This window comes from Archocentrus centrarchus, chromosome 1 (assembly GCF_007364275.1).
Source record: "Archocentrus centrarchus isolate MPI-CPG fArcCen1 chromosome 1, fArcCen1, whole genome shotgun sequence".
NCBI classification, from domain to species: Eukaryota; Metazoa; Chordata; class Actinopteri; order Cichliformes; family Cichlidae; genus Archocentrus; species Archocentrus centrarchus.
This window is the reverse complement of record NC_044346.1, coordinates 17,324,001-17,336,197: the sequence shown is the minus strand read 5'-3', so window position 1 is coordinate 17,336,197 and position 12,197 is coordinate 17,324,001. Positions and strand designations below refer to the sequence as shown.

Sequence of the window (12,197 nt, the reverse complement as noted above, 5' to 3'; positions counted from 1 at the left end):
CTCAGGAGCACCAGGAGTGCCGTCACTCCCAGCTCCGACATCCGGCTTCCAAGGTAAGTGGAACACTCTTTAAGGATATTACCCCTCTCAGTGACATCATACAGAGCCAAGATGGAAAGAAACTCAAGTCTGAAACCTTAGCTTTCGGCTCATGGGGATTACCTGAATGTAACCTGAGCTCCTGATTTCAAACTCTGGTCATGTTTAATATGAAAATTCACCATTGTAATAATACACAGTTAGGTTGATAAGAATTTAGATAATGACACAGTTTTTGTAGTTTTGCCTCTGTACACTACCACAGTGGATTTTAAGTTAAACAATCAATATGAGATTGAGTACAGACTTTTAGAGTACTGCATTAACTCTTTAGGTATTACAGGCATTTTTATACACAGTCCCCCCATTTTCAGTAGTCCCGTCCTACTTCCTATCATCACTGGATTCTGTTCTGCTATGTAGCTACACTGGAGTCTAATCACCAAATAGTTTATTAGTCAAACTCTGTATTTCAATAAATCATGTTCAGTTCCTTCAGATAATCTGTCCTCCTTGAAATGCTGTGTTTCCTCCCTTGTGATGCTCTGCTAGGCTTTTGCTGCAGCTGCCTACAGTTTCTGTTAGTGTGACCCACTGTGGAGGTGTATAGAAGCAAAATTACAAAAAGCACTCATGGACTTATGTGGATATATGACAGAAAACAAGGAAAAGCATAACAGGTCTACTTTAACTGGACTGTAATATTGCACAGGTCTAATTAATACTGCATCCAATCCCTCCCTCTCTCAGCAAGATGCTGCGACTGAAGTGTGGAGTGTTTTGTCTTCCTGCAGAAGTACTCAGACAGGCCAGCCATCGCATCCTTGGCTGTGCACAATACGGATCGTGTATTACAGTGCATTATTAAATATTACAGAAAAGCTCGCTCCAAATACCTCTTTAAAACCATCTACTGTAGTCATAACAAGATCATTATCATAGCAATGAAATAAACCCACGTCATTAAGCAATCATCAATAGTTGGAAACACCCCAATGATATTTCTGAGACAGACACAAAATGGAGCCGTTTTCTCATTTGAGTGATTCTGTAACAGCTGAAATGATGGAGATAACCGTCCCATCATTTTTCATTTCTCCTCAGGCTCCAGTTTCTGCTTATTACAGCTGCTCTCGTTTATTCCAGCTGCTATTAAACCACTTAACGGGCATGCTTCATTCAGCTCTGACCGCTACAGGGCAGCGTGCGGGGTGTTTCTGTACGCATTGTTTGTGAATGAATTATTCCGCATGCTGAGTAACAAAGTCTGAACTGAACTGAGCAACTGCACCTGAGGCATTCTGCACACTTTTTTTTCTAATTACAGGGACATTAAGTGCAGGATGAATTATCAAGGTCACTGTCATATTTTTATGCATGGCACCGCTAGAAGCAAAAGAAGGTTCGTAGGAGTTTCTCCTGGTCGCTTAGCAACCCACGGTTAGGCGACTCGCATTTTCAGCATTTGACACCACTGATGTAAAACGCGATGCACATCTCCTTAAAGGACTTTCACAGAGCCTTTAAAGCGGCCGGATTATTTTAGAATTAAAATAAAACTGGTTTAATAAGCTGTTAGGCAGACATATGTGAGCCAAAAAGTCACTTTGTATCTGTCGACTACGGCTTTCTCATCAACCCTGCTGAACATTCACAGACTGTGATGCTCTTTTTCCACCTCAGACCTGCTCTGTATTTTAGACTCTGAATGAGCTTACTGTTTCTCTGCCAGCTTCTCCTCTGAGAGACAGAAAGGCACAAGAATTTTGTGTGTGTGTGTGTGTGTGTGTGTGAGAGAGAGAGAAAGAGGGAGAGGCTAAGCTGCTGCCATAAGTAGGAGGTATTCACACAGCCCAGGCAAGGATTTTAAGCCCACAGCGTGACCTTCCCTGTCTGATGCTGCCAGGTTTGAGATACGTGACCGCAGCTACTGTAACCTTTACAATAGATGGGCAGAAGTGAGTAAAAGTACAGCACATCTTTTGTGTGTGTGTGTGTTTTTTTGTACTTTCAACCAGATGAAACTCAGATCAGCCATGTCTGAAAATGCAGCCATTTGGGTAATGAGACTACAGAAAAATATAAACAGAGCATTTTTTTAATGCTGAGTGAGAATGGAAACACTCCTGCAAATCAGCTGACTTTCAAAGACCTGCAATGCATGCATTTACCATTACAGCACTGCAAAATGTAAGCAAAACAAGAAAATGTTAACAGATGTGAGATTTCTGTGCTTTTTCTCTGTTTTGTAGTATTGCGCGTTGGATATACCCAGCGGCTAAAATGAGCGAGCTGAAGGCTTTATCTTAGACACAGGGAAACTGTCAGTACTGACATTTTAAAGATCAAAAATTTGTCTGAAATTATTTTTAAAAAGTCAACAGATTAATGAATAATGACAATACTTGCTAGTTGAAGTAAATAAAGATAGCTAAAAGCTGCAATGAGGGGGCTAAGCAGTTCACGAGGGGGACGGGTTTGAAAATCTAAAATCCATTTGATGACTTTTGTAGGGTCGAATTTTAGTGAAGACTGGAAGGGGAAAAAAAGTGCGGCATGTCAAATAAAGGAGGAAAAAGTAGAAACACTGCAGCTGTCTGATCAACTTTACTACTTGCCCTTCAATTAGGACACAATACCAGAAATTTACTAGTTGGACCAATATAAGCAGAATTACATGATTCTTTCCACTCAATTTGATACCACAGTACAGAGAAAATTTAAAAAAAAAGATTATGTGTAAACATAAACTCCTTTATTTAAAAAGTCATTTTCAATCACTTGACATGGTGGATGTGGACTTTATTTATAATGCTGACATTAGCTTCTGTTCACAAGACACAGACTGAAATATCAGGACGGCTGCTGAATAGCCTGCTAATGTTACTATGAGGTATAATGTTAGTCACATTATGTTAGATTAAGCATTTACATAACTGACTGCCCAGCTCATCGGGGAGCAGTAACGCGGTGCTTATAGCATAGTTGATATAAAAGATGGACGTAGCTACCATGCTGTCATCTGTTGGTTTCTGATGTCGAGATGAGCATTTCTGCAATCGCCATCTTGGTCACAAAAAACTGAATGTGACGAGGAAGAGTGTTAAAAAAAAAAAAAAAAAAAAAAAAGCACATTCATTGGCTAATGACTGGTGACTGACAGCTCATTACCCAAGGAGTAATGGGATAGTGCTACATTTTGAAACATGGTATGACCAAGATTGACCAAATTTTTTATTTAGTGACCCAAAATGAATGACTGAGCCCACAAACTCAGCAGGAAAGTGTTTATAGTGGTGAACTCAGAAGGCTTTTTTTGCAACCACAGCTATCGCCATCTGATGGTCTTCAGACAGAATGCAGGGTTAAGGCACTTTTTCATTGGCTTAATTTTTCCAACCCAGAAGCTAGCTACATGTTTTATACCATCTATGGCTAGTAGGCATCATCCTTCTTCAGTGTGTAAGGACAAATACGAACACGTAGCTGTATGCTGCCCCCGTCAGTTCCTGAATAACTGCAGCCTCGATTCATAAAACAAGTGCTGTGGCATTTTCAAAATTCAGATGTCAAAAAGGTATCTTAAGTATCTGTTTGTGTGTCTCCGACCTTTCAGTGGCTTTCAAACCTGACAAGGAGACCAACGAAAAGAAATAAGCAAGACAAAGATGAAGCTGCACAGAGCAGATACTCTTGTTAACACTTGTTTATCGCTTTAACAAAGAACATGGGTCTCACCAAGAATAGGAGGTGTGCAGTCAGAGTCGCTGGACTAGGTCAAACTCCAACCATTTGCTTCTGCACTGAGCACTCCTTGAAGTCAGCTATGAAAGTGTCACACATTCATCTAAATCAACTGGACAGAAACTACAGTTTTTAAAAAAATTTTGTAGATTTATCAAGGAACCCAAGTGATGCTTCAACTACCTGTTCTTGTAATATAACCACTCAAATTACTTATTGTGCTTGCTGAGCCTTCCTTTCACTTTGTAATGCTATAATGCTTCTTATCTTCCTTTGTAAACACTTGCAAATATTAAAAATGTAAACTAGATAACAATTCCATGTATCTTAAAAAAAAACAAACAGAAAAAACTAAAAACAGCGTAAACATTTGGAACACACACAAAAAAAAAATCATCCCGGGATTCATTTCAATAAAAGCGCTAAAAATCAGAAAAATAAAGCCTGGTATTACTCATACTTTGTGCCATGCTGTGGGAGAACTCCAACTCATCTTCATCTAGCTTCACAATGCTGTGATTTGCTTCCAAGAACTGTCTATTTACAGCAGCCGTACTTTAACTAGTTCAAGAAGCCGCATGGCAGCTTTATTGAGGGACTGGCAGGATGCAGTAATCTCTACTGCCAATCCAGCTGCTCCTGTCCAACCTTTCATTCAGCATGAGCCTCTGACCAGCCCTGGAGGACACTGGTAAATGGTGACGACAGTGGGACAGATGCACAACACATCTGGTGGGTGGATATGATGGCAAATTACACTATCAACAGAGAATAAGAGGTGAAGGAGAGGAGGGCCATAATGTGCTTCATAAAAAAGAAGCACAGTAAATCTGCTGGTGTGCAGTCGGATTGCTTCAGAAACTCATCCAATGACACTTTCCAACATAGCACAAACTAAGCAGACAATTTCAGAAATTAAAGCAATACTCTGGCACTCTGCAAGGGGTAAAACCAGATCACCATCCTAAGGATACAACACAAACAAGGCAACTTTGTATTAAAGGCATCTTTCATGTGTGGTCAGGTGGGTGGATGGAAGGCACTGCTTAAATGTTGCACAATACAAAGTATATGCATTATAGTCATATTATAATAAAACATAACTTGCAATTAGCATGTTAGAATTTGTTTACTTTTGTAATATCAGGAAAATAGCTGACAGGTAGTAAAATGCAATTGTGGAATTATTTTTCCAAAGACTCCAGAAGGTACCTCAACATCCACTGCTTTTGTTCCTCATGCAGAGCACTGAGGAACAACCGTGTAGTTGAGTAAACTCAGGCATGTGCACAGACAGACCCCACGTAGTCCTCAGCGCCCTTTTGGTAGGACTTTATTGTCTTTCAGTTTTATAATTTCGTATGGCATTAATTCTCAGCTAGAAGCATCTAATGCCCAACAACTGTATTTTTATAATTGTGCTATAATTGTGCTAGACCAGCTCCTCCTTCGACTTTCCTTGACCTCACAGCCAACTATGCATGCCACTGCTTTTACTGGTGACAGCGGTAATAGTGTTTGCCCAGCCTCATCCGCGTTTGTCACCGGTATTAAATTAAATACTATTATAGCATGTCAATACAAACAGCTAAACATACGCAATAACAGTCCACCATTAGCTTATAAAATGCAAGCTAGTCTTTAAAATGCATATATGAACTCTGTTAGGTGATCATTAGTCTATGCAAACATTAATCCTTGACCTCATCTGTCAGGAGTCATTCATGTCAACCTGTGTGGAATTTCTGAGTGGGCTGCTCGGTGGTACGAGCGAGATGAAAGCTTGTGTCAAAGCTTGTGTGTAAGGGTCTGACCCGCTGCAAAGGAAAAACAACAGACAGCCAGAAATGCTGGAGTCAGTTTGTGCATGATATCCCAACTACATTGGATCATTTGTGCACCACTGACATATTACCAGCATTCATAAATACAGTATGCACTCCAAGGGCCAGTCAGTTATCTATATCTTTTTTGACTTAAATATTATACATTATTTTAATACAGATTAACCCTTAATTAGCATGTGCAATATTGATTTTGCATTTGTCAAATGCAACACAATACAAGAAAGGACAGGTTAAGAAAAAAGAAATAAAGGGAACTGCAGCAGGCAGCTCTCTTCTGTCCTGGGTCAGACCATTTAGCAGTAAAGTGGATGAGGGAGATCCCTAAGTATGTAAGCAAACACTACTTTGTGCAGCTGCCCCCCCCCGGAAAATGTCTGTGCAAGGCTACGAGAACACTAAAATGTTGTGTTTTATTTTAGTGTGGACTCTGGTTGTACAGACTGCTGTTTTTCTTTAGCATGATGGTTTAGCTGCATTTAATTACACTGCTTTATGCACTAAATCAAACCTGCTCAGGTGTGTTATAACACATGGAATGTGCTTGAGTCTGCAGAACAAGCATACATCACTTACTGCTGTTTGTGATTCAGCTCTGTCTCCTTGTTCACCAGGTCCTGCTTGAGATTGGCCAGCATTTCCACAGAGACGTCCACCTGGCGAGAAAGCTCTGAGGCCTTGTCCTCCAGGTCTTGTTTCTCCTGGCTCAGCCGCTCGCTCTCCTGCTTGGCCCGCTCCAGCTCCGAGCTCTTCCTCTCCAGCTCTGCCTGAAGACGACCTACACGGGCTGCAATTTTCTGCTCCACCTATAAAACGAGAGGAACTTGAGCTGCTTTAATGACCCAACATATAGTGACTGTTCTGTAACTAAATATGCAAAGGAAGTCATTGAGTAATACACAAAAACTAACACATTACTTACTACAGAGTAATATCCATGTTTTGCACCTAAAATTTTACTTTAACAAAAATACAGATTCTCTGACTATGTGCTGAAAACCTAAAATAAATTACTAAGATGAAACTTAAATGACTGAGCTTTGCAGACTGTGTACTAACAGCCCGCTACTGGACGACAGACATGATGATGGGACCATACTGACTGAAACAATCCGCAGAGAAAATACTGAGACTTTATAAATCCAGGCTTTGACAACACAAATACAGTACAAAACTCTTCTTTCAAATGTCTGAATGTGGAAAAAGCCCAACATCAGTGGTGAGGCCTCTTCTGCAGAAAAACTGAAAGCTTAAGCTTTTCTATTGTTTGCTAAATAACCTGGATGCTGTCATTGAAGTCTTAATTTCTCCATTAATGTTATTCACTGTACGGTAACTTTTGTCAGTCAAGGACTTCTTGATTACAATTATATAGCTGTTGGGCTCCAGTCAAACAGTGCTCAAGACCCCTCAGCAACCCCCCTGGCAACCACCGGTCACTATATTCCCTGACTGGTTGGCGAGTTGCTGGCAGTTGCTAGGCGAAATCAGTCACAAAGAGGGTGCTCAGCGATATGACTGATTTTAAAGTCTAATAGATGAATACATTTATATGAGCAATGAATATTTTCCTTGATTGGCCTAAGCAAAAGAAAAAAAAAGGCATCTGCAGAAATAAAGTTTGCATTGTGTGTGACTAGATTGGCAGATTATTACGAGCAAAGCACAATTCCTCAAATACTGTGCAAAAGTCTTAAGCCACCCCTTATTTCTTTACATTTACCTAGGAAAATGGGAAACAGGTGTAGAAATGTATTGGAGCATGGAAGCATACATGGAAATTAGGGCTGGGTTTTTAGGAAATATTGATATATTTTCATACACGATATAAGATGAGACAATATCGTTTATATCGATATAGTCTATGTCGCGTTACAATCATACTTGTAGATCCACCAGCTCACACTGCCCCGCCTCTCTCCCTCACTGCTTCACCATGCAGGAAGCAACAGTATGACATGGCAGTGTTGACAAATTAGCAACTTTGTTGCTAGATTTAGCAGTTTTTTTTTTTTTTTTCCAAAAAGCGACTACTGATAAATTTAGCGACTTTTTCCAGTGACGTCAACTTTTGGAGAGCTTTGGAATCCAGAAATTCTCCGCTGCCGCCGTGTTTTGTGTACATACAGCCTTCATACTGTGTCCGTTCGCATGCTTTGGCATCGCCCGGACCCCAAGAGTACCCGGCTGCAGGCAAGTAGGGTCGTGATGCAGCTGGCAGATACGTAGACGCCGCCCGTTGCTGTGATACGTCGGCACATATGTCTATGGATTTACTGAGCTGGCTAGAACCCTGCTGACTGACGGATGGAATTTTGTTCATTCAGTCTGTTTACATGTTTTGTTATTTACACAGAGTACTAGATGTACAGCAGTACACACAGGAGGAAGCACTTTGGTGAAGTCTACTTCACTGGAGACTGGCTTTTTAAAGAATAAGTCTGCCTTTTGCTATTTTTGCTCTGTATCTTTTCTGTTTACATTTTAATAGCACAGCTGTGAGTCTTTTGTTATGGAGGGAAAAAGAATTAATTTATTTGAGGAGCATTATTATTTAAATATGCCAATAGTTTATTTTTGAGCAATTTCTCATGTACATCTACAACTGAATGTTAATAAAAGTGTCTGTGTGACATTTAGGACATGTAGCTTTGACTCAGAAGTGCCTTTTTTGTTAATACCTTTTGGGAAGAAAAAATATCGAGATATATATCGTATATTGCCATTCAGCTAAAAAAATATTGAGGTATTATTTTTGGTCTATATCGCCCAGCCCTAATGGAAACACAGTATATAAGGCAAAAACAGAGTTTGTACAATTTGAAAGTCAGTATTTAGTATGCCCACCTTTATTCTTCAACACAGCCTGAACTGTCTTATGCAGCTCTCTTGTAATTTCTTTAAGTAGTTTTCAGGAATAGTTCTCCAGGCTTCTTGAAGGACATTTAAATTTTCTTTAGATCGTTGCTGCATTTTGTTTCGTTCTCTGTCAAGATCATCTCACACTGCTTCAATAATGTTGAGGTCCGGGCTCTGGGGAGGCCAATCCATGACTGATAGTGTTCATTGTGTGTTTTTCTATCCAGGTATGCTTTTTACTGTATTAGCAGTATGTTTGGGATCATTGCCATGACGTAAAATAAAGCTGTAGCCAATCAGACCCTTTCTAGATAGTGGATGGTGGACCAAAATCTGACCACACTTTTCTACGTCCATAATTATCTCATTTTTAACAAGAAACCCAACAACAGTGGCTGAAATGCAGCCCCAATCCATGACAGAGCCTCCACCGTAGACACCGTAGATGCTGTAGACAATCATTGTTTTTCTCTGACATACTGATAATTTGGATTCATCACTCCATCAGAACTGTTGCCACTGATTTTCCATTCTTGTGTCATGTGGTATACCTCAGCCTTTTCTCCCTGTTTCCCTTCCTTAAGAATGGCTTCTTGACAGCCACCCTTCCACTCTGCGTGGTGCAGAACACTGAAACTAGTAGTTTCAGTGTTGATCGCGTGTGTTAAAGGAGAGGCAATATGGAGAAACCGAAGCGGCAGAAAGGGGGTGCGGAGAAGTTACGTGCGAAGAAATTGAAGAGTGTCACTGTAAATGCTACAAAATGTGTAAAGATCACAGACATGTTCGCTGCTGTAGCCTCCACGTCCTCTGTAACAGTAATGCTGCAGCAACAGCAGCTGTAGGCAGAGCCGGCCAGAGGCATAGGCGACATATGCGGCTGCATAGGGCCCCCTGACTACCAGGGGCCCCCCAAGCTCGCCCACATTTGTCATGAAACTTTTTTGGTTTGTTTTAATTTTTTACAAATGCCAATTTCCTAAAAGAAAGAAGAGACTATTCTAACTGTCCAGATTTGTACACTTGTAACAACACTAATTTAATGAGTAGGCTACACTCTAATATTTCTCAGACTGATGCTAAAAAGCTAATTCATGCATCTGTTACTTCTAGGATGGACTATTGTAACTCCCTGAAAAGCCTTCAGCTGATCCAAAATGCTGCAGCTAGAGTACTGACAGGGACTAGAAAGAGAGAACAGATTTCTCCCATACTGGCTTCTTTTCATTGGCTCATAATACCGTATCACCCCAATAGAGCACTTTGCTCTCAGTCTGCTGGCTTACTTGTGGTTCCTAGGATACTTAAGAGTAGAATGGGAGGCAGAGCTTTCAGCTTTCAGGCCCCTCTTCTCTGGAACCAGCTTCCAGCTTGGATTCGGGAGACAGACACCCTCTCTATTTTTAAGATTAGGATGAATGATGGGTTTTCTCTGTAATTATTGTGGGGTCTTTACCTTACACTATAAAGTGCCTTGAGTTGTCTTTGTTGTGAGTTGGCACTGTATAAATAAAATTTAATTTAATTTAAAAGGCTGAAACTGTAATATATCCTAAAAAAAAAAAAAAAAAAAAATAATCAACTTTAACCCTCCAGCATTAATAACAGTTAAGTTCAGGGGACAATTAAGTGGTATGAAGGGGGCCCCAAATCAAATATTGCTTAGGTCCCCTTCAAGGCTTGGGCAGACTCTGCTGTAGGTGAAGACAGCAGCAGTGTGATGAGCAATGGCGATTGATTAATATCAATATTTATTTACATTTGCATACTTCCCCAAATCTGGCAGCAATGGCACCTTAATCTGATAAAATAGCAAACGGTCAAGGCCGAGAAGTGTTGGATGAGCAGCAAGTGTCCATTTTAGGCTGCATCATAGCATCTTAGATATTTAGGTTAAAAGTGTGTTGAAAGCTGCACAGTAGTTTGAATTTGTAGCCTCTGTGCTGGTTAAACATGTTTTAAAAAGCCCTCAAGCAGGTGAAATAACAGATTCAAAAAAAACTAAATAATACGTCAAAGCTTTGCAATTTAAGCATTACTAAATTAAGTAAAAAAAAAAAAGTATTAGCAGCAAAAGGTATGCCCACAATGAATGAGAGTAAAACAGTGTCAAATGCTTCTAAGACATAGTTGCGGGCCGGTCTAAGCCAAAAATGCCAGGGCCGATTTTTTGTCCCAGTCCAGCCCTGGGTGTATTGTTTAATGCTCGAATGATTCATAGATCAGTGGCTTAAAAAAAAAAAAAAACTGAAAATTTTCAGGTACAAAGTGTGGACTAAAAATGAGTGAAAAAGCAACCAATGTCCAAAGAAAAACTTTGAAAGACCTTCAGAAAGCCTGGAGAACTATTGTTTAAGACCCTTTTATAAAATATGAGGAAATGAGGGGTGGCTCAAGACATTTTACTAATAAAGCTGATTCAGATTCTGTTAACTTTAGTGTATTTACCTCTTCAGACAGCTTCTCCAGCCTCTCATCCAACTCCAGCCGCTCAAACGCCCGCGCCTTCAGCCTGGCCAGGCCTTCCTCATAAGCTGCTTCCACTGCACTGGCTGCTACATTAGCTGCCACCGCTACAGCTGTGCTTGGGTTTCCATGGGGACCTGGATCTGTGGATGTCATGGCTTTCTTCATAAAAATCTCCCCCAGGGGAAACTCCACATTAGGAATATACCGGGCTGCAGTGTTGGAGTTAGCCGGGGTCAAACTCAGGTCTTCTGCACAAGGAAGCTCACGGCAAGGGAAGCGCCGCTCCTTTAAAGCTGAAGGCCGAAGTGGCTCAAAAGGGGCGTTGTTGTTGGCGGGTGTGAGGAGAGCTCCCTCAGCCACTAGGGGCAGCAGAGCAGCGGCGTCACATACACTGTTGGATTTGGAGAGGACGTAAAGGGTCTCGTATGTGTGGTTGTACTCCAGGTGGGCACGCAAGGATGACAGGCTTCGGAAGCGCTTGTGCTCCCCGCAGCGAGGACAGCGGTATGGCAGGTCCAAAGATGCCATTCCGTGCAGTAACTGCTGGAGGAGAGGGGGCGCTCACGCAGCACAACGGCAGCGCCAGTATGAGGGCACTAAGGTCGAGCGCCTGACAGATCCTCTCATGGTGAGAACAGAGCAACTACAGGAAGTCAGCCGGAGACAGAAAGATCCCACACACGGCAGAAGAGCCAGGTCAGTCACATGACCGCACGGAGTGGCAGCACTCAGCTGGTCGTCTCACTTCATCTGCCATGGTTGCCTTGCCTAAGGTCCTAAAAAAAAAAAAAAAAAAAAAAAGGGCAAAAATGCATGTTAAAAGATTGAGGGCTTCATGCAAGTACATTTTTACACAAGTAAGTTGAACCAGTACTTTAACTTTTACCAGAGTACTTTTTAACACAAGTACTTGTACTTCTACTTAAGTACAGAATGTCAGTACTTTGGCCACCACTGCCTCTATCAGACAAGAACAGGACAGTAAGATAAAATTCACTCACATAGCCAACACAATTGAGTTAAATAAATGGCCGGTGAAGCAGAGGACAAAGCTAAAACTAAAGCACCTGCCAAAAATACAAAAGCTAGAATCCTCTATCCAGTGGTGGACAGTAACGAAGTACAAATACTTCGTTACTGTACTTAAGTAGATTTTTCAGGTATCTGTACTTTACTTGAGTATTTATTTTTCTGACAACTTTTTACTTTTACTCACTACATTTTTACACAAGTATCTGTACT

The 12,197-nt window shown here is 41.0% G+C and overlaps 1 protein-coding gene across 1 annotated transcript in view; it reads right to left on the bottom strand.

Moving 5' to 3' along the window:
* fbxo41 (F-box protein 41) overlaps nt 1-11,684 on the bottom strand; it is a 54,844-nt gene extending 43,160 nt beyond the window's left edge. Inside the window, exons 1-2 of the mRNA XM_030736411.1 lie at nt 10,935-11,684; nt 6,204-6,433 (exon numbers count right to left, since the gene is read on the bottom strand). Coding sequence (XP_030592271.1) covers nt 6,204-6,433; nt 10,935-11,483 — 779 coding nt within the window. The 5' untranslated portion in view covers nt 11,484-11,684. The remainder of the gene's footprint in view (nt 1-6,203; nt 6,434-10,934) is intronic.
* Nucleotides 11,685-12,197: the final 513 nt, after the last annotated feature.